The sequence below is a fragment of the Topomyia yanbarensis genome, chromosome 2 (genome assembly GCF_030247195.1).
Source record: "Topomyia yanbarensis strain Yona2022 chromosome 2, ASM3024719v1, whole genome shotgun sequence".
Lineage (NCBI taxonomy): Eukaryota > Metazoa > Arthropoda > Insecta > Diptera > Culicidae > Topomyia > Topomyia yanbarensis.
Genome location: NC_080671.1, coordinates 423,585,073 through 423,609,119, shown reverse-complemented (window position 1 = coordinate 423,609,119; position 24,047 = coordinate 423,585,073). Strand labels below are relative to the sequence as shown.

Sequence of the window (24,047 nt, the reverse complement as noted above, 5' to 3'; positions counted from 1 at the left end):
TTCCACCTGGTCGATCCATCGTGCTCGCTGCGCGCCACGTCTTCTTGTACCGGTCGGATTGCAATTGAGAACCATTTTCACCGGGCTATTGTCCGACATTCTGGCTACGTGCCCGGCCCACCGTAGTCGTCCGATTTTCGCGGTATGACAGATGGGCGGCTCCCCCAACAGCTGATGCAACTCATGGTTCATTCGCCGTCTCCATATGCCGTCTTCCATCTGCACTTCACCGTAGATGGTACGGAGCACTTTCCGTTCGAAGACACCAAGTGCGCGTTGGTCCTCCACGAGCATGGTCCAGGTCTCGTGCCCGTAGAGAACTACCGGTCTAATCAGCGTCTTGTAGATGGTCAACTTCGTACGACGGCGAACTCTGTTCGACCGAAGTGTCTTGCGGAGGCCAAAGTAAGCACGATTTTCTGCCACGATGCGTCTACGAATCTCTCTGCTGGTATCATTGTCGGCGGTCACCAGTGAGCCCAAGTACACGAACTCTTCAACCACCTCGATTTCGTCGCCACCGATGCAAACTCGAAGCGGGCGGTTCTCATTCTCTTCTCGTGAACCTCTTCCTATCATGTACTTTGTCTTCGACGTGTTGATGGCAAGTCCGACGCGCTTGGCTTCTCTTTTCAGTCTGATGTAGGCTTCCTCCATCTTCTCAAAGTTTCGTGCAATAATATCAACGTCATCGGCGAAGCCAAGTAGCTGAACGGACTTTGTGAAAATCGTACCACTCGTGTCGATCCCTGCTCTTCTTGTTACACCTTCCAGCGCGATGTTGAATAACAGACACGAGAGACCATCACCTTGCCGTAACCCTCTGCGTGATTCGAAGGGACTCGAGAGCGTCCCTGAGACACGTACTACGCACATCACCCGTTCCATCGTTGCCTTCACTAATCGCGTCAGTTTGTCCGGGAATCCGTACTCGTGCATAATCTGCCATAGCTGATCTCGATCGATAGTGTCGTATGCGGCTTTGAAGTCGATGAACAAATGATGTGTGGGCACATTGTACTCGCGGCATTTCTGCAGTACTTGACGAAGAGCGAACACCTGGTCCGTGGTAGATCGTTCGCTCATGAAACCCGCCTGGTACTGCCCAACGAACTCTCTTGCAATTGGTGATAGTCGACGGCATAGTATTTGGGAGAGTACCTTGTAGGCGGCGTTCAGCAGGGTGATTTCTCGGTAAAATCTCCTCCTCCCAAATCTTGGTAATCACCCAGTGCAGCGCTTTAGCCAGTGGCTCGCCACCGTGTTTTAGTAGCTCGCTTGGTATTTGGTCAACCCCAGCGGCTTTATTATTTTTGAGCCGGCTAATCTCCTCCTGGATTTCTTGGAGATCCGGAGCCGGTAGTGTAATGTCTTCCGCGCGTGCTCCCAGGTGCGTTACCGTGCCATCCTCGTCGTCTGCTGCATCGCCGTTCAGGTGTTCTTTGTAGTGCTGCCGCCACCTCTGGATCACCTCACACTGGTCCGTGAGAAGATTCCCGTTTGTATCTCTGCACATGTCGGCCTGTGGTACGTGGCCCCTGCGCGAGCGGTTCAACTTCTCGTCAGAAATTCCCACATCGAATTTCCGATGTCGGACTACCGACGTCGAATTTCCGACGTTGGAATTCCGTTCGGATTTCAGACGTCTGGATTCTGATATCGAATTGCGGAATCCGGCATCGGAATTTTGACGTTGTGGAATTTCAATATGGGAATTTCTGATGTAGGAATTCCGACGCCAAATTTCCGACATTGGAATTGCGATGTCAGAATTCCGACATCAGATTTCCAACGTCGTAAGTCCGAGGTCTAATTTCTGATGTCGGAATTCCGATGCCGATTTTCCGACGTTGGAATTTTGATGCCAGATTTCCGACGTCGGAATTCCGTTGTCGAATTTCCAACGTCGCATTTCCAACATTGGATTTCCGATGTCGCTATCGGAATTCCAGGACGGAAATTCGAGTTCGCAAATTCGAGTTCGGACTTCCGACCTCCGGAATTTCACATCAAAATTCTGGTGTCGTAAAATCGGCGTGGAGATTCCGACGTCGGAAATCGAACATCGGAAATTCGAAGTAAAAAATTCGACGCTGGAAATCAGAAAGTTGCATGTAATTGCATACTACTATTATTTAAGTTAATTTGAAAAATAAAAATAATTTGTTTCATCAGCCTTTTCCATTTGAAAGTACAAAATAGCAAGCTTTGAACGTCTAAACTAGTAACACAGGATACACAAGCACTGTGTTGGCCCATTTTCATGAGCACCCGGTTGATATACAAACCTGATTTCTAGAGCTTTTATTCAAAACGATATATCTACAATGAGTGACTCTCTTTGTTTACTTTCTTTTTCGATTTTTACGGCGTCACTACACACAGAAAATAAATGTTGGTAAAAATAAGAGTTTTTCACTCTTAGCAAAAAACAACCAACGCATACTCTTAGTTTAAAAATAAAACTTTTGTTTTGAGTACTATTCTTCATTTGCTTAAAAGGAAAACTTTTACTTTGATTATTATTCTTGATTAATTTAAAAGTTTTACTTTCAACCTAATAGTTGGCGTTGGTTGTTTTTTGCTAAGAGCGGAACACTCTTACTTTTACCAATATTTTTTTTCTGTGTGTATAACACTTTTCACTTATTTTACAGTATAGATCGAAAGACAGTGGTTTTGACAAACATATTATGCAAAGAGCTTAGGAATAAATACTAAAGCGACCGAATTATTAACAGAAGAGAAAGTAACAAAGAGAGTTACTCATTACAGATATGTCTGTTTGAGAAAACGTTCAAAATTTTACGTACTTCTTCAACGTACAACGTACAGGGTCCGGCACCCTGCGTGCAAGCAATTGAAAAGGTCATAAATTCGATTTGGATTTTTTTTTACTTTTAGTTTAGAATAGATGTGTGATTATTTTCAGAAATAATTAACTTTTGCTCGATATGGCCATCTTTTACCTTGACAATGGCCTTGAGTCGGTCAAAAAACAAGTCGTAACTTGCCGGTATTTTGGCCCACTCTCGGACAATGGCTTTCTTCAGCGTCTCGAGATTGGTGTATTTTTTACATCGCATCTTGCTCTTCAAACGAGCCCAGATAGATTCGCGTGTGGGGAATTCGAGAGCCATTGCGCAGTCGAAATGAAAGTCGGAACGTTGGTTTTCAGCCGTTCTCGGTTCATCCGTGGTTTGTGAGACGAAGTGCATGATTTGCGACCAAAATGTTTGTAGGACCACGCAGTGGCGGCGCTAAGGGGGGGGGGGGGGGGGTGAAGGGGGCAGCCGCCCCGAGCCGCAAAACCAGGGGGCGGCATTTCCTACTAAACGAATTTCTACTTCAGTTTGTAGTAATTCTTCAAATTTCATTAATCACGATAATAATCAGGTGCGGGTGAAACGCCTGAATTTATATTATTTTCGAGCCTGTTGACAATTAAAAAGGTGGGGGATCAGGACAGCGGATGCGATCGAACAAAATTATATACATATTGCTCAGTCTCAAAATATTCAACGGAGATGAGTTTCCGAACGTACTTGAAGTTGTGGGAGTATGCAGACTACCCAGGTAACCAATAAGCATGCAAAATGCGCCTTAACGCCTACCTGATAAGCATTTAAGTCGTTCTAAATGCTATTTAAAAGTTGCTTTTGGTTAAATATACGGCTACATTACTACTGTGCCACAAAAATGCTTCTTTACTGCTGTTGTGCATTCAGAATGCTGTTTACCGGCAGAAGTTTTTAAACAATTTTTTGAATGCTGATTAACAACAGCTCTGCATAACGAATGCTAATATACTGCAAGAAGCATCTGAAATGCAAACTATATGCTACTTTACTGCAAAATTATTGAAGAGTACAGAATGCAAAATGACTCCAAGGTCACACACTTGTAGTACACGCTCAAGATTCTGATCTCCTATACAGTAGTCGTATGAAATTGGTTTGCGCTGGCGATGATACGATATTACACTGCACTTGTGAATGCTAATTGTAAGCGAGTTTAAGGAGCACCAGTCACTGAAAGTGTCCAAGAGCTGTTGTAAAGCTGCTTATCCTTGATGCACTTGACGTTCATGTATAATTGAGCGCCATCAGCGTAGAATATACGACATCCTGGTGGTAACACTGTAGCTAGATCATTGATAAAGAGTGTGAATAAGAGTGGGCCCAAATTAATTCCTTGAGGAACACCCGAGTTGTTCGAAAATTAGTTTCTACAATGTTGTCTTCCTGCTAAGTAATTTTGTCATGCGAGTAATTTTGTGTGAGGAGGATGAATAAGTCACGAACGAACCACTCCATAGCTTAATTTGGTATGTCTTGTGATATAGCGGTGGTATAAAGATGACGAAGTTGAAAGAGGGAGGGTATGAGTGATGGATGGAGTGGTGGTCTGAGTGGTGATCTAAGGGAAATTAAAATGGAGTGTGACCAGTGAGGGGGAAGCGGTGTAACCCTTCTCTGTACAACCCTAGCTACGCCCCTGTTCAAATCCAGAAACCGTATGTCAGTCGAAATTAGGGTGGGAATTTTTTGAGTAATTGCATATCCGTTCTATATGAGAAAGGCAAAAATTTCTGTGTCATCGCACTCTCAAACCCGTAACCCCGGAACCGGAAGTCGGATCAATTAAAAATTCAATACCAGCTTGAAACTAAGTTTGAGCAATTCGGTTCAGCCATTTCTGACCAAAGTGAGTGAGATTAGAATATGCATACACTCAAAACAAAAATCTCTTGCAATAATTGCAAACGACATCGCTTGCAAATTTGCAGTTACAGCCGCATGCAATGTTTGCAATTCATCTCATGCTATACGGTGTCGGGCCATTAGGCCGAAAGCCGTTAGGCCGAATGCTGCAAAGCCGAACGCCATTAGGCCGAATGGGTCATTAGGACGAATGGGTCATTAGGCCGAACGCCATTCGGTCGAATGGGCCATTAAGCCGAATGGGTCATTAGGTCGAATGGGTCATTAGGCCGAATGGGTCATTAGGCCGAATTGGTCATTAGGCCGAATGGGTCGTTAGGCCGAATGAGGCAGTAGGGCCGAATGGCTCATTAGGCCGTATGTACCATTGCGCTGAATGTCATTTGATTAAAAGCATCGTTTCAGAGACTAATTGAGATGACGGGTTCACGACTTTCCCATGGCTAAAAATTCATGTTGTACTAGAGGGTCCCACGAAATGTCAAACAGAAAACGCGTTGATAATCGAAGGTGCTTGGCTTTTCTTTGGAGAGTGCTGTATATTCCTTAACATCGGTTGTGATGGGTTTATTTATATGTATTTTATTTAGAAACATTGTTTTTTAAATTTGCTGATTGCGGATAACAATAAGTATTCATTAGCATTGCATGTATCATCAGGAACATTAAGATACACAAGCCGTATGTCATAAGATAAAAAATTGAGTGTATGAGTGTCATAACGTCCGAAAAAATAAAGTTTCAACCCAAATTGTTTCCGATGATTACAACGTACTCCTAGTGCGAGATAAGGTCTCTCTGGCACAATGACGCATATTCGCTATCAGTTTTAATGTTAGCAAGCGCCTCAAAACATCTCGTCATAAAATTTCTTTACGAGTACAAGTGGAACCTCCCTTTGAGTACTTAATTCCCTCACGCTTCACTAATCCTTTGACGATTTTTCTAGTCCATCTAACGAGCTACTTTCTCCCAATATCGGTGGAGTTGCATGATTTAAAAATCTTTACACATTTTTGATCGTAAAAAATAACAGATGCATGTAGCAACGATCCTTGAAACGAACTTAGCAACGAACAATAAACAATTGCTACCAGCTTTACGAGCCACATGGAAAATTCGATCATCAAATTTGTTTGTCAATGTCGCAAAAACTGAAGGGACCATTCTTTCTTCTTTACTTCAAAAGATCTAGTATACGATGTACCATGGAATTTGGAGTACTTCTTTGTGAGTTGGTAGTCTCGATTAATGATCGTTAGCTAGTTAGTCTCCGCAGCGCTATCTTCCTATATACCCTCCGTCTTTTTGATCTGTATATTCCAATGTATTGAATTACCAAGAACAACAAACCAGGTCGAAACGTGACATAGCCAGTCGAAACTTGTTGGAGCACCACATGTGGGAACATGGAAGACGATTGACGAACTTCGTTTGGACAGAAAGCTGGTAGTGTGTGGGCTAATGTGTTCCTTGTTGGAGGAAGAACCGCACAGAGAAATGAATACGCTCAGAAGAATGAACGACTCCGCAAAGTCGTTAAAAATTTTAATACCTATGCAATTAATGAATATATTATTGCTTTTGTAGCAATCATTCCCGAAATAAAATATACGATGTTAACTGCAATCAGATGGAGTCCAACGTGGTTCTATAAATTTTAGCTAAACATTCCCTGGAAAATATAATGTCTGAGAGTTTTCCCTAGAAAAACAAAACCATTCTGATTATAATATCAATATCCGGAAATAATTTCTCAGAATGTACCGTTTACCAGAAAATCAACCCCAAAGTATATTGCCAATGATTGATATTTCAAAATAAAATCCCATTTATAAAAAGCATAGGTAATAAAAGAAAATTAAAATAAAAAAATCAGTTTAACTTAATATAACCACTAGCCATAGCCATTTTTCGGTTGTTACACTGCTCTAGCGCATGCGACCTAGCCGCATAACCGAGGTCAAGGATCCGAAGCGGCGTAAAGCCGCTGAGGATCCGCCGGACGAGGTGGCCGTCGACCCACCGTCGGAAGCGGCGGCCTCTCGCAAGCAAACCTGTGATCCACTCGTTTTAAAGTTAGTTTAAAAAAATCGTAAAAAGTCACCCTTCATTGAAAGTTTTCAGTTACAACCGCAATACATATTTATCATTCTCTTTGGTCCATTCGGCTTAATGACCCATTCGGCCTAATGACTCATTCGTCCTAACGACTCCCCAGTTAACCAGCTGTCGTATAAGGATGACCAACGGAAATCGTTTAAACATACAAGTTTTATCGGAGTCGTATAATGGTACACCGTATGTAAACGCATTATACAAAATTTATCTTAACTAGTACGTTAAAATGACTCATTTGCGATTCTCGTATACGAGTGCAAACTAAGTCATATAATGTATAAAAAGGCTCGTTATTAGTGCAGTAATAAGCAACAATTACGACTACACAAATGTGTGTCGGTAATAGCCAAATTAATCCAAGCATTGCACGACAAAAATCCTAAAGCAAAAGGTGGTGGGGCTAATTTCATATGAAATGTTGACTTGGTACCGACTTTAATTTTAACCCCAAAATAAAATATCAGTTCTGTTAGGCTTTAAACATAAATAAATAAATAAATCGATACTATGTAAAAAAGGGTCTCAGCTATATGTTGATATTGTCTTCAATTCGTTCCCATTCCAGCATGGTTGCAGCGTACCATAAATAGGAACTTATAGAACTGTAAAAATATGGACAAGATTTTTAGGTAATAATTAAAATTATGAGTTTTTCTATATATTGTTTATAAACAGTTTTAGTTAATTTCAAGACTGGTGCAGGTACTTTTAACAGCAGGTACTTTTAACAGGTGCTGTTAACAGCACAAAAACATTAAAAGCGTGGATAGTATTCACAAAACTCGAAATATGTTGAAACTAAAGTGTATCCTAAAGTAAATTTTGAAAAGTTACTATGATTCATTCAGACACTCTTTTGGTTATTTTTATGATTTGATAAATCTTTCAAACAATTTATTGGAAATCTATTGACGAAAAATACTCATTTAAAAAATATCAATGGGGTTTCTTACGCCAACTTGTATACATGCTTCGTAGGAGCGAAGCAAAAGTTTAAAAATTATTTTAAAAATAACAATTTATTTAAAATATAATGTGGCATTCTCGTCGATGTTTTTTGCGATGTTTTTATAGCTTAGAACCCTCGAAGAATTTATACAAATTTGACATTAATTGGATTATTATATGTACATATGGACATATATGTGCATTTTAATACGAACAAAAATGTTACAATATATGAGTTGTTTACAACACATTTTGGATATCATTAAGAGTATATTATGATAGGCGAGATAGCTATCTCACGTTTGCATATACAAAGTCGTATATCAGAGTGGTATAATAAAGGCATTTTCCCAAGAGTCAATGAGTTTGTCCCGAACTAACCACACCTATCAAATGGTGTATGGAGTATGTTGCAGGCACGCAAGCTGATGCTTCAGGGTTCGAGACCAAGTGAACCCATTCGTAATAAAAAAAATGCTAGAAACGTTTTAGGATGCGAAAATTCAAAGTAATTCTTATTCTTAAAAACAGGCGGTCGAAAGATGTGTCTTATTTTTAACTTTTATTATAATATTTTCCGAAAGCCTAATATAATCGTATATAGTACTTTTTCGAGTCGTAAGAGAGTATATAAAAGATGTCTGTTTCTTGCCACATGGAATCAGACTAAGTACCGACCATAGTCGCATTTATATACAGTTTATATCGTATATTGAAACCCAATTTTATCTCAATGTAGATATGTTGCCTCCACTTTTGTCCGTATATAGTATATTTGCGCATTATATACGATTTAGGTGTACTGTATATTTACATATATAACTCGGTTGAAATGTTCGGCCAAATGGCCTTCGGCCCAATGACCCTTTCGACCTAATGGCAGTCGGTCTAACGGCATTCGGCCGAACGACATTCGGCCTACCGGCTTTCGGTCTAATGGTCCAGCACCCGGCCTACCAGCTTTCGGCCTAATGACCCAGCACCATAACAACGCACGCCGAGTTTTTATTTACTGTCTGCGTTTTATTCATTCCACACCGACATCATCAAACGCAGTATTATGTCTTATTCATTACACACGAGACAGCATCGAATTGTGGATGTGCTGATTGTACGAGTTTTAACGTCCTGTTCTTATATGTAAGAACAGATCAGTGCTTACAGTCGGTGCTACGATGCGTAAGGGCATGAGTTCAAATCTGGTTGCGTCTTTACTTTTATCCACTTATAACTATCTGATAGCGTGGTTGGATGGAAAAAGGATTGATTTAGTAAGCTGCCCGGGTGGGGCTCATTTTCCAATACCAGCGTCTTTTTTATCGAACGCATATTTGTCACCAATACACATACATCGCTAATACATAGGCAAAATTCGTTTTTCTATTTCTTGGATTACATGCAAGGGAGCTTTATGAAATTTTTGCACATTAACAGAATGCTTGCAATTTTCGCTCGTAATTATTCTATTCTATTCTATTCTATTGTAACCCTTACACAGCCAGTATTGAAAAGCATTCTGGAAAACACTGCAGTTATTCTTTAGTGTCTTTCTTGTCAACATTAATATTTGAAGCATATTATAATGTGTCACAAATATTAAAACGGCCAGGCCTACTGTGCAGAGTTGGGTTTGAAGATGTTTCAATATTATACGGTAATTGAATTAAACATTTTATGAACAATTCAATCAACGAATCGTTTTGAAACTTGAATGAGGAAGAGACGAGGACAACCGTACCGACCGTTTCAGTTTGTAGGGGGTTATAATAAAACGTTAGGAGTGACTTTGCTAAAAAGGTTGATGTCACTCCTTTGGTCCTTTGGGATGGGACAGAGGTATTTCACCTTGCCCTGGCTCACTAAGCCTAGATTAAAGCGCCTTTACTCGCTCTCCTCCAAACTAATACTGATTTCGGTGTTAGATCCGAGTCGCCCAAGATTCGCTCTAATATTTATTAAAGCCATATAAAAAAGACAGTTCAGAGCGAACCTAGAGCGACTCCGATCCAAAAATGAAATCAGCATTTGCCCCTATGCTTTAAACTTTAAAGATTATTTCGAGGAAAAAATAGATGTTATTATTTCCTAGTTTTACTATTTAAGTACAATTATCAGATTGGAGCATGGCAGAATGGTTGTTTTCGTTCAGTTGACTAACAGAAGGGAGACAAGCGAAATAAAAAGATGATTATACATTATTATTATGGATTTAATATGAAACTCTCGGATGGAACCTTAGACTCCTGACAGCAGGTTTATTGCTAAGTCCATGGTCATGACTGATTTGCTCTAGAACATCAGCTTTCAAACCATTGTAGCAAATATAAATCATTGGCTACGCCTCTAATGAAAAGGGCTGCACTCGTCCTAAAGCATGGCGCAGAGTAGACGCACAAAGCATAGAAGGTCGACTGGAGGAGATAGCATAGCATAGCATATCAAAAACGACCGCACTCATCGTGGGTGGCGAATGCAGTGAAATCCCCGTATACAATAGTATATTCACTGCACATCTGGCCATATCCTTACGATCGGGAAGGAAATATTAGTTGAATACCTACTTAAGAAGATACGGGGAACCCACTCCATAGGTATTACGGATGTTAGAATGTGTTATTAGGGAAGGAAATGGGGTGAGAGTGGGATAATAAATTTCATAGGACATATATAAAATGGAAAATTTTTTACTCACAATTCTCTCTATCCATCACCTTATCTGCTACATGCTTGTATTCGACCTAGACCACCTTGTCGATGTTTTCTTGTGCCAGGAAGTCCGCTTCAGTTCCTGTGCTTGAGGGACTCGTTTATTTATCCTCTTAATCAGGTCCTGCATTCTGCGAGTGTGATTTTGCTTCGCGAGCCTTATTAGGCATCCACTTTCTTGAAACAAGAAAACAACTCTCCGAAATTAGTCCTACGATCGATGCTGACAACGAAGTGCTTCCTGGAATGCGCAGACATCCACACGCTACACTGAATGACTCGTAGCAAAACTAATGGGCAATACCTCAAGTCCAACTGGTGATGTTAGGCTGTCGTTTGTAAATATCCAAAAATGGCTTCAGATCCCGTTGATTAACTTTCCATGCCGACATTGTACTGTTCTGGTCAAATTAGCACGTTTAATTTCGGAAAAAGTTGACGGGAGCGAAAAAAGTTCATCTCCATCGTCTAAGGTTGCTGCGATTTTCAATTTTCGCTCGTAATTATTGCATTAATGTAAGCGATTCTTACCGGGTACATTTTGGGTGTAACGAGGAAGAAATAACCTTATCAACGGTATACTATGTGATGCTCTTTTGTTAATAGTGTTATGCGGTATTTTTAATCACAATCAGTTGAAAAAGCTTTTCCAAATTAGAAACTTGCTCGCATGAACATTCAAGTGGATGGTTTCATATAAAATAATTTGAAAGCATGCTTGTAAAGTTTAAAGTTAAAGTTTGAAGTTAAGCGAATTTGGAGATAGGATGATCGTTAGATGCAGAATTAAATCTCTCTAAATTTTTAATAAAATAAGAATGTTGAGTAATTTTCCTTTTAGCGGCGAACGTCCCGAAAAATACGAAAATTTTTGGCTATAAATCAAGATTTTGAGGGTATACAGCATATTTCGTACATTATCTTTTGTTGCAATGGGTTTAATACGGATTAAAGGTAAATTATGTTTCTCTGGACGTTTTGCTAGACAATTTAATAAAAAGGTTGATCGCCAGTAACTCACAAGAATAATATTTTAAAATGATTTGTCCAATTCTTTGATCAGTAGTTATAAACCAAATGAAGAATGGCTCAAACAAGAAAATTTTAGACACCAATTATTGCCATAATTAAAGGCCGCGATCACGGAGCGAACATGTGAACGGAGTTGTAGCGCTACCTTTCGCGAGGAAATTTATGCGCAACACTACCCCCAGGACAAAGCATTGACAATAAAATATGAAAAAGATTATTTCTGTGTAGTACCTTTCTAATACTTTTATCATATTTGTTTCATATGAAATGATGGAAAATAAAATCGAACTCTTTTGAAAATTCATTATAAGAGGGGCGGCAAATTCAATTTTTGGCCCCGAGCGGAAAAACACCTCGCGCCGCCACTGGGACCACGGCAGCCTTCAGAACACTTTCCCAATAATATATCGCATTTACTTTGACGCCTGGATCTAGATTGTGTACTAGTCTAGTCTAGTCTAGTCTACACATACACAGCCAATACATGTAGGGATCCTGGAAAATGGCAGACGTTCGTCAACAATTTTTCTTGTCATTATTAATGTTTGTGGCACATATTGAATATGACGAAGCGAAGCGCAGGGCCGTCAGTTATCTTCTACAAATTCGTCGTGTTTTTATTGCTTTTAATCGGTGTTTTAAGTCGTTTTGGGAGGAGATTATTAGTGCATTTGGAAGCTCGTCAAATGACGATTCCTGTGATATTTTTGGTGTGTCGGTATACGTGAACTAACTTGCACAGGAGGTAATTAAAGAAACGTTATAGTTACACCCAAGCTAAGTGATACAATTGTGCTGCTTGGCGGGCGACCTATGGGTCAGCGGCCGCGGGGATGACCACAACGCTACAATGCGGTGCCTGTACGAGAGCGATAAGCGAAGAGAATGAAAAAATTTTCTGCTACGGCCCGTGTGGAGTGATACTGCATTTAAAGTGTACAGATGATATCGATAAGCATGGGCTGAAAGCAATGACAACTAATCGCGGGTTAAAATATTTGTGCCATAGCTGTCGGAAGCATCAAAGCGGTCATAACGATATTCTGGCCAAATGTAATAGCATTCTAGTGGAAATAACTGAAAGTATGAAGTTGTGGAAAAATGAAATGAGCGAGAAGATTGAGTTATTGGAAGATGCTATTGGGTCACAAATACAACGTACAGTTGAAAGTGTCAAGGTAGAAATCTTGCGGGAATTAACTGAAAGCAGAAAATTGGTCGAACAGAAATCGTGCACATTTGCTGAAGTTTTGAAAGAAGGAAGTGTTGCTGGCGAAAAAGATGCCACACCGGCTGGTCCGAGCAGGAATCTCAGGCCTAGAAAACGGCCTAGAGTTGAAAATGAACAAAAAATTGGTGAAAGCTCTAGTTCGTTGAAACCATACTCGCAAGTTAGTGAAAAGTGTAACAGTGAAACCCCGAAACAGCCTCGTAAGAATGAACCCGTTATTTTAGTGCGCCCTAAAGAATTGAATCAAAGTGCTAGGAAAACAAAGAATGAATTGCGTAGCCAAATTGATCGTGCATCGAATAAAATTCAAACTGTTCGAGAAGGCAATGGTGGCTCAATCATCCTCGGTGTGAAAAGTGCGGAGGCAATAGAATCAGTTGTGGCAATGGTGAGAGAGAAGTTTGGGGAGAATTATGAAATCTCAGTTCCGAAACCGGCAAAACCAAGGTTGAAGATTGTGGGGATTGCGGAACAGTTGTCAGAGAGTGAACTTAAAAATAGCCTGGAAGAACAAAATGAATCCGTGAACTTAACAGAGTTAAAACTCATAACGTTATTTAAAACTAAGCGGAATGATTACACAGCATTTAATTATGTGATCGAAGTGAATGCTGATTCGTTTGAGACCATGCTAAAGTTAGGGCGTGTAAACATTGGCTGGGAAAGATGTAGAGTGGTTGAATGTTTTGGAATAGTACGTTGCAATGCTGTGCGTATGGGCATAAGAGTACTGAATGCAAAGACTCTCAGGTCTGCTCTAAGTGCGCAGGGGACCACATTACAGCAGAATGTGCATCAGAATTACTTTGCTGTTCTAATTGCGCTAAGATGAATAGGGACCGGAAGCTGAATCTGGAGACAAAACATGCAGCCTACAGTTTCGAATGCGCTGTGTATAGGAAGCTTGTTGAAAGAAAGCGTCAGCAAATTAGTCGTGACGAATAGCAATTACCGTTGACCAGCATACCAGGATATCTGAACGGATTACTTTCTGTTAAGAGGGTATATATCCTCTCGAAGCTACCCTTGATACTGCACCCCCTCAAAGTAATTTTCGGCTCCAGTCTTCTGTTGGACAACATACTCCCGGCTCCGTAGCTGATATTCATCCAACAATCTGCAATCCAAACGATGATGAACACGCAACTGTTTCTCCAGGTAAAGCCAAGAAGGGTATATGTCCTCTCGAAGCTACCCTTGATACTGCACCCCCTCAAAGTAATTTTCAGTTCCAGTCTACCGTTGGACAACACACTCCCGGCTCCGTAGCTGATATTCATCAAGCCATCTGGAATCTAAATTATGACGACCTCACGACTGCTTCTCCAGGTAAAGCCAAAGAGGGTATATGTCCTCTCGAAGCTACCTTTGATACTGCACCCCCTCAAAGTAATTTTCGGTTCCAGTCTACCGTTGGACAACATACTTCCGACTCCGTAGCTGGCTTCCACCTAGCTATCCGTGACTCAAATTATGACACCACGACTGTTTCTCCAGGTAAATGCCAGGAATGTATATGTTCCTCCGAAGCTAGACATACAGATACTGCCTCCCTTCAAATGAATTCCCGTTCCCAGCTCAGAATATACTACCAGAACCTGAGAGGACTACGCACAAAGATCGATGAGCTGTTCGTAGCTGTATCCGACGCATCGTAACGATCGTGACCCAGTCGTTTCTGGTAAAAAAAGGGGCGGGGGTGTACTTATAGCTGTTTCTAATCGGTTAGCGTCTAAACAAAAAAGTTTTAACAGTAACGGCGTAGAACAACTCTGGGTAAACTTTAATAGCCATGGTAATAACACATGCGTGGGCGTCGTATACCTCCCTCCGGACTCCGCAGATAACATAAACGTTATTCAGAACCATATTCAATCCGCACTTGACATTGCTAATTCGCTAGAACCCCAAGCTTCTCATTTGTTATTTGGAGATTACAACCAGCCTGGTCTTGTATGGAAAACAACTTCTTTCCGTTATGCTTACGCCGACCATTCCGACTCATCTCTTTCGAGATCTAGCATTGCTTTACTAGACGGGATGTCATTACTCAACATGCTGCAAATGTGTACGATCACGAACAGACTAAATCGCACGTTAGATCTTCTGTTTGTAAATGAAGATGCATACAAGAACTGCCATGTCTATCGTGCAGATGAGCCACTCGTTGAAATAGATTCGCATCACCCTCCCCTCTTAGTTGAGCAGACCTGTCCTGGACAGGTTATTTTTGACGAGATTCTTGACGATTTGAAGTATAACTTTTCAAAAAACCGATTTTCCTGGACTCAACAACTCACTGCATACGATTGACTGGGTGACTTTGCTCAATAACGCAACCGATGTAAATGACGCAGTAGAAAAGTTCTCATCGATCTTGACCCAACTGTTTGATATATATGTCCCAGCCCCGCGTCCTAAACCAAAACCACTTTGGTCCAATCGACGTCTCCGAGAACTTAAACGACTGAGGGCAGCCGCGCTTCGGCACTACACCAACCGACGAAATCCCAATACAAAGCGGGAATTCATACATGCTAGCAAGAATTACAAAGCTTATAACCGCTTCCTATACTCTCAGCATGTATTACAAACGCAATCTGACCTTGAGCGAAATCCCAAACGTTTCTGGTCTTTTGTAAATGAGAAGCGTAAAGAGAGTGGACTTCCTTCTAGTATGACTCTGGCAAATGAAACTTCTAGCACGACTCGCGGTATCTGTAACCTGTTTGCAAAACATTTTTCGAGTGCATTTGAAACAGTTCCGACTACTCCAGAACAGGTCGAAATCGGACTACGAGATGTTCCCAGGGGTGTGATGAACCTAGGTAACATCCATTTTACGGAGGAAGACATTGTTGCTGCTACTGATAAATTGAAATCTTCGACTTCGGCTGGTCCTGATGGGATTCCTGCCATTATTTTAAAAAGATGTGCTAGTACCCTTTCCGCTCCCCTAAAACTGATTTTTAATCTATCTTTGTCGCAAGGGACGTTTCCTCTTTGTTGGAAAAAATCGGTTATGTTTCCTGTTTTTAAAAAAGGTGATAAGCAGGACATAGCAAATTATCGGGGCATAACCTCTCTCTGTGCGGGGTCCAAGTTATTTGAAATTCTAGTAAGCAATGTATTGTTCCGGGAAGCCAAAACATATATATCAACAGATCAACACGGGTTCTTCCCATTTAGCACAATTCACTTCACACTGTATTAAAAGTTTTGAATGCGAAGCACAAGTGGATACTATTTATACAGATCTCAAAGCAGCGTTCGATCGTGTTGATCACTCGCTCCTACTGGCGAAGATAGAAAGATTGGGTGCCTCACTCAACTTCACCAAGTGGCTTAAATCATACCTTGTAGGCCGTACCTTATCTGTCAAACTAGGAAATGTTGAGTCACATAACTTTATAAATTTATCAGGTGTGCTCCAGGGTAGTAATCTTGGACCCTTGCTGTTATCCTTGTTCTTCAATGACGTTTGTAATGTCCTTCCACCAGGATGCAAACTTATCTATGCAGATGACCTTAAACTGTTTCTTATTGTACGATCTGAATTGGACTGCATTGAACTACAGCGACAACTAGATGAATTTTGTAACTGGTGTACTCGAAATCGGTTGACTATCAGTGTATCCAAATGCTCAGTAATTTCTTTCACGCGCAGAAAAAATCCAATTTTGTGGTGTTATACTATCTCAGGGAAACTACTGGATAGAGTGTCAATTGTCAGGGACCTTGGTGTACAGCTGGATTCTAAATTGACGTTTAGAGATCACTATTCCCACATCATTGCGAAAGCCAACCGGAACCTTGGTTTTATCATTAGAATAGCCAAAGAGTTTACTGACCCATACTGTCTGAGAGCACTGTACTTCTCTCTTGTACGCTCCATCCTGGAAGCTTCAGCTATCATTTGGTGCCCGTACACAAATGTCTGGATTACCAGAATTGAATCTATACAAGCTAGGTTTCTCCGATATGCCCTTAAAACCCTGCCATGGCGCAACCCGATAGAGTTGCCACCTTACATTGAACGCTGTCGCCTGCTCGACATGGACCCTCTTTCAAAAAGGCGAAATATATCCAGAGCCGTGTTTGTAGGGAAAGTTCTAACTGGTGAAATAGATGCCCCAAATATACTTTCTCAGATTAATGTAAATGTGCCCGCTAGAAGTAGAATTTTTTAAGACTTGACTATCAAAGTACTGATTATGGACAGAATGAACCCATAAGGGCGATGTGTAGCGTATTTAATAATGTTTATGAATGTTTTGACTTCTCTGTATCAAGTGACGTTTTTAAAAATAGGCTTAAACGGCCAACTTAGTGCATAAGATGTGATTTAGATAGGGATTTTGATTTGTTAGATGTATTATTAGTAACACATTGTAATGTAATGCAATGTAATGTAATGTAATGTAATGTAATGTAATGTGTAAAATTGTTTAATGTGTATATGTGAAAAGATAATGAGGTTTTTACGCGCATTTGGAGGTTGTTTGATGGACTCCAAATGGGCTTTTCCTCATTCTATATTTCATGTAGACCATGTAGGTCAGATGAAAATAAAATAAATAAATAAATAAATAAATGACACAAGCATTAAAGCGGCCAGCCAACTGTTCAGCGTACAAAATAAAGATGATTCAAAATTATACGGCAATCAAATTATTTATTCAATGAATAATTTAATCAACGGATTATTTTGAACCTTGAATAAGGAAGAAACGTGGACAACCGTACACAACCGTTTCAATTTGATGGGCGTTTGATAAATCGTTGGGAATGACTTTGCTAAGAGGGTTAATGTCACTCCTTAGGTCTAGGTTCCTGGGATGGGATGGAACAGAAGTATTTAGTCCTGTCCTGGCTAATGAGCCAGGGTTATATGATGCCTGGATCTAGATTGTGTACGGTAATTAACTCATTGTCGGCTCAAACAAAGAGAACAGTTACATTAAGACCTACTTCAAAACGGTATATCAACAAATTCATATGTAGGTTAGAGTGACAGAAAAAAATGACCCCCATCGGCCCTCCCCTGAGTCGATTCCTAGTCCCACCAGGAGTGTCTGCTCCAAATTTGAGCCAAATCGAACAAGTCTAGCTATCGGACCAACGTGCTTGAAGTTTGTATGGGATTTTTCGACAATTTACATGGAGAAAACCCACTTGCTCACATTTTCGCCGCTAGGTGGCACTGTATACATCAGATTATCACTAAAAGTTAAACTTAAGAAGATAATTTCATTATCTACAACTTTGTTGAAGACTGCAAAGCGATCCGACTCTAATAGGAAAAGTTATTAAACTTTTAACGAAGTGATGTCTGAGTCAGTTTTGCATGGGGCCTAGCAGTGCATGGTAGTGTATCAGTACTAGGTTCTAACAAACTAAACATTTTTATGGAATAATGGTTAGATTTAGCTGAATAGTATGTTCGGAAGAATTGTAGTACATAATACGAGTTATGTTTTGGTTAGAAAATTGTAGTTCCAGATCTGACCGCATAGATGGCGCCAACACTAACTTTTCAACGAAGAGAGATAGAAATTAGGTGTCTTCTACAAAGTTGTAGAACAAGAATATTGCAGTAATTCTTCCAAACATCTCGATATTCTATCTCTCTCCGTTGAAAAGTTAGCGTTGGCGCCATCTATGCGGTCACAGATTGAACTAAAATTTTCTAACCAAAACATAACTCGTAGTATGTACTGCAATTCTTCCGAACATACTGTTCAGCTAAATCTAACCATTATTCCATAAAAATGTTTAGTTTGTTAGAACCTAGTACTGATACACTATCATGCACTGCTAGGCCCCATGCAAAACTGACTCAGACATCACTTCGTTAAAAGTTTAATAACTTTTCCTATTAGAGTCGGATCGCTTTGCAGTCTTCAACAAAGTTGTAGATAATAAAATTATCTTCTTAAGTTTCACTTTTGGTGATAATCTGATGTATACAGTGCCACCTAGCGGCGAAAATGTGAGCAAGAGGGTTTTCACCATGTAAATTGTCGAAAAATCCCATACAAACTTCAAGCCCGTTGGTCCGGTAGCTAGACTTGTCCGAATTGCTTTAAATTTGGAGCAAGTACTCCTGGTGGGACTAGGAATCGACTCAGGGGTGGGCCGATTGAGTTTTCAAAAATTCATTATTTTTCTGGGCAGTCTAATGTAGGTGTTTAAATCATAAACAATCAAATTTTGTTATGTCCATCAACATCGTCACTGTTATACTAGAGGAAGAAAAGGTTCCGGGAATTTTATGTGTGATCACACTCTTCAACTCTTATCACTGTAATCATAGCTCCGATCCGAAGGAATTCGATAGCAGCCTATGGAGATGCTACACCTTTCATTTGAGTATAATTTGGATAAAATCGGTCCAGCCATCTCTAAGAAAGGTAAGTAACAAATTTGACAACACATTTTACATCTCGACGAACTGAGTCGAATGGTGTATGAGACTTTAGAAGTTGATTTTCAACGCGATCGCCTAGCTTATCTTTATATGGCAAAGACAAACAATAAATTCCGACGTCGAGTTTCTGATGTTGAATTTTTGGCGTAGGAATTGTAAGACGCCTTCATAGTTCACATTATTCAAATTGGGTTTAAACAATAAAACTTTCCTCTCATCGCTCTGTCGTGGTTTGCGAAAGAAACAAAATTAGAAAAATTAACGACGTCAGATTTCCGACGTCGAATTTCCTACATCGGAAATTCGAAATCTGACGTCGGAAATTCAATGTTGCAAAGCCTTCGTCGAAAATTAGACATCGGAACACCAGCGTCCGAATTTCGGAAGCTGCTTCGATTGGTCATTAGAGTGTGGACTCGCGAATCCAAGAAATGTTGTATACATTGTACTATGTATTGCATTATTTGGAAATCATGGTGGTTTCAGTTTATAAGGTAATTTACTGAGTGACCGCACCCGCCAATCCGTAACTCCGGAGCCGGTAGTCCTATCGACGAAAAATTTAATAGTAGCTTGTGGACGCGTTGAAACTAAATTTAGGCAAATCGGTTCAGCCATCTCTAAGAAACTTGTGTGAGTTTAAATTAAACATACACACAGAAAGAGTTTTGGAGTAATTGCATAACCTTTCTTTATATGAAAAAGCCATCACGATCTCTCATAAGTGATAAATCTCGCTTGAGAACGAAGAGAACAAAATCAACACCTGCTCCTTTCGCAACACTGAATTTACCTAGACTAGGTGGGTTTTACTTAAAATTCAAAGAATGTGTGCACACTCAAATCTTATCTTGAAATCGAACAACGTACCACTTGAGCAACACAATGGAAGAATGATATATTCGAAATTTGAAAAACACAATCCTCATCCCTTATTTGTATAGAAATTTTAATCATATAAATTTATTCGACTAACCTACTATCCGTAAAATTAATACTTTCAATAAATACAGCTAGTACCGCCCCTAGGAACGATGATTACAAACCTTATTCTTGGGACGTCTCTTCGAGTTCTCCTGCTCCGGCCCGCCATCGGCTCCCGGTGGCCGCAGGCTAAGTTCCTGCAGCCGTTGCCGCAGCGCCGGATCGTCATCGTCGATGCTGAGCGTCGAACAAGTCGAACAATCGGAAACCTTTCGTTCCGGTGTCCGCAGTCCGCACTGCTGATAGTCACAACCTTCCAGCGCACTTATCGATGAACCGCAGTAATTCAAATTGCTACAGGACGAAGCGGCACTAACATCCGACTCGCAGTCGATGGATGCCCGGCGTAGCTGATGCCGGCGAAGGTACTCAATTTCCTCCAATGTAATGCCACACATCGTTTCATCCGAATAGTCGGACACCACGACGGACGGTGTGCGAACGTAACGGACTCCGTCGGCGCCCGAATCACTGACATAGCTTTGGGCGGATTCCCGCCGTGAGATCGAGTTGCTGAGATATCCGAGAGCTTCGGTGGAACCGGAATCTGCGAGGGGTGGATTGCTGCCCAGTGGCAGTTCGATGAGCTGTGCTTCCAGAATCATCTTGCTGCGGACAACGGTTGGACAGTGCTCGACGCCAATCGTTGTGCTGTCCGAGATGGGAAGGAGTGTCGGTTCCGGAACCGGTAGTAGTGCGGAGCGAAGGGGAATGTCCGACACTCCAAGCGTGAGACGGCGTGTCTTTCCTACGCTGTTGATGATTTGCTGTTGTTCCTGTTGGCCAATGTCTTCATCAAGCCCCACGGCTGAGTCGGAACTCGACGAGCGGGTTACTTTATCTCTGATTTTCATCTTCATTTGATCTCCGGGACTTTCTTCGTCGCTGGAACAGTAAGGACTTTGCTGATTTGTACTCCAATCGTCATCCGAAATGGGACTCCTGTTCGTTCGTTTTCTGGTGCTAGCTGTTTCTAGCTGCTCGGCCAATGCGGGACTACTCGTCGAACCGGACTGTTTCGCACAGGCATCACTCACACCTGTCTTATCACTGAGACCGACAGTGGCCGTCTTATCTAATCGGTGTTTTACACCTTCTCTTTCTCCTCCGCGAGCCCCACTCACGACAGCACTCATAAACCGTTTCGTTTCGGTCTCCTGCTGCTTAATTATATTTGCATACATCTCAATCAATCGCTCGACGCACGGAAATCGAACCATATCCTCATCGCTTTCTACCCCGGAAGACAGGGACCCTGACCCTGACCGACCGTCACGGCGACCAGTTCCATCTTCATCACCCCAAAAACCTTTGTAAACGGCAGCTTTTCGCTGTCGTGGTCGGCCACCTCTCGCCGTGCCGATCATTTCCACTGCAGCCTCCTTATCTTGGGGAACGCTACTAACCGGAGCGTCGCTTGACTGAACAACCCTCACTTCACAGCTATCCACCACTGGATGCCGGGGCAAACAACTTGCTTTGACGTCAGTCGCCGTCGTACGGGCTTCAATGTTCGCTACCAGTCCGGCCACAACCGGTGAACTGCGAAGGAGACAACAATCTCTGGTACTAGTATGAGTCGAGCATGATGAAGAAGAGGAGCCGGAGACCAGACCCGGTTCGTTCATCCTGCCTCCAACGAGACTCAGCTAGCTTAGTTACAAATCGAACAACTCATTATCTGGGGATTAGTGACTGCCGATGAGGGAAATTCCCAAAAAATTATGTCAACTGGATCATCCACGACTGCGCGGTTTCACTGGTGTGGTGAAAGGGGGGGTTGACGTTAGCACGGGACGGTACGCGGGAAGGTTGTGACTGACGTGCGTTCCGAAACTGCTGTGAGGACGTGCAACCGATCGGTTTGCCGAACACACATCGGTCTTATCTAGACACGGATAAATCTGGAAGAAAACAACAATAGATAAGAACATAATTAGTATCGCTAGGGGAGTTGTTGCGGGCTAGGGGGGAGAGAGAGATAGAGAATGAGCAGGGAAATAGGCGCTAGAGAATGATAGCAGCTAAATACTTATTTATTAGCTTAACTTAATTAAGCTGTCGATGGGTGGGCTGGTTAGTTCAAAGTTCGATTCGTCTGGATTTACCATGTGATAAGTTTGGTTCAAACCAATTCATTTCTCATAATACTAAATATTTTGGTTACTGTCTACAAAATCGTAATATTAAGCTACAGTGTAGACCCCCGTTCTTAACAGCCTCTTGAGGCTGACAAAACGGTGACATATTTTTTTCTTTTTCTTTATTGAACCAAAGTTGTTCAAATATTTTTATTTATTCCGCAGTCTCATAACTCCTTCTGATTATTTAGTTTAAATTTCCCTTAGTGCAAAATTAATAAAAAATATTGCTTTCATTTTGAAATTTTTTGCAGTTTTAAGAAAAGAAAAATACACTCAAGAAAGGGTTCACTCTAAATTCACTTGGTAGGTCTATTAGAGCCGATCAACTATATTTTCATATGCGGCTCACTGCACAGTGGTCCAGAATGCAAATTTAGCAGGAATTTTATTTTTTTGCTAAAACTTAACCTTACAATAGGTTCAGGAAAGTTCTTCTACTTTGCGAGGCCCTTCTTTTCTAGGGTGGTTCTAATTCTAACAAGATTAAAAATTGAACTTTTCAGCAGTTCAAGATAGAGATTGACTGTCTTCGATGAAGTTGTTGAAGAACACATTTCATACAAATTTGCTGAAAACACGTAAGCTCTACATTGCACCAAGAAATCCAAATGTAAGCTCTAGGGTGTTCCTAAAAAAACTGTTTTATTTCTATAACTTTTGTAATTTTTATTTTACAAAAATATACCCTTTGGGCAACTTGAAAATTATTTTAGTGGGCATAATTTACATCAAAACACCAATTACTAAACTTTTTACGTTTAAAAGATATGAGAACTTCTATATAAAAATATAACTTTTTTAAATGGCAATAGGGTACTTAACATTAAATACCGTTGCTGTCAAATCCGACCTAGTAAATAGTTTTGGCTGTAAAATGCTTATTTTACATCGGATCAAGTCGTTTTATATACCAAATTGAAGGTTAGACTCCTGGGCAACTTTCTGTATATAGCATTTCGTTTGAATTTAGGGAATATCTTCTGATACAAAAGTTTTACAAAAATGTTCATATTTGCTGTTTTCAAAAATGGTGGGGTAAACCCGACCCCCTATGTTTTTGGTTGATTTAGTGCAGATATTATCCAAATTTTATGGTTTATCAATGATAAATCAATGATTGTTGTGTCATTGAATTGTAACATGAAGAAAATGGAGTTCAATGTCAATCTTGGAATGCTAAAATCACGAGCAGTAACGCGTAATGATATTCCCATTTGCATCGGAGCAATTGCTCGACGAATATTATAATCATCACGTTTTTGTGTCTTTCGTTTGTAATTATGAACCATTTTGCATAAAAATAATAAATAATGACAATAAAAATATATATCACCCACCGCGTCATTTTTCATTACGATGCAATTAAAAAAAATATGAAAAAGGTTGAACTAAATTCATCTATGCACTTTGTAGGACTTAAATCAAAAAATTTAAATCCACTTACATTTATTATGCAATCACTAACAATCAGAAATATCCTGTAGTCAATGGTGCACGAAAGTCAAATCAAACGTTGTAAAAACACACTTTTTGTCGTTTGAGCATCTCAATGTAGACTAATGAAATGCTATCATACCACCATCATGATTATTTTCGATGCTCTACACGACAAAATTGATATTAGTTCGCGTAGTGCTTCTGATTTTCGGTAACAGAGGGGGGTCGGGTTTACCCAACGGTCGGATTTGCTCCACCTTACCCTACATACAACTTTCTAACGAAAGAAG

General features: G+C 40.7%; 1 protein-coding gene across 1 annotated transcript in view; it reads right to left on the bottom strand.

Moving 5' to 3' along the window:
• The window catches only part of LOC131685281 (inositol-trisphosphate 3-kinase B), a 486,498-nt gene that overhangs the window by 355,461 nt on the left and 106,990 nt on the right, over positions 1–24,047 (bottom strand). Inside the window, exon 2 of the mRNA XM_058968886.1 lies at positions 20,239–22,080. Within this exon, the coding sequence (XP_058824869.1) occupies positions 20,239–21,804 (1,566 nt within the window). The 5' untranslated portion in view covers positions 21,805–22,080. The remainder of the gene's footprint in view (positions 1–20,238; positions 22,081–24,047) is intronic.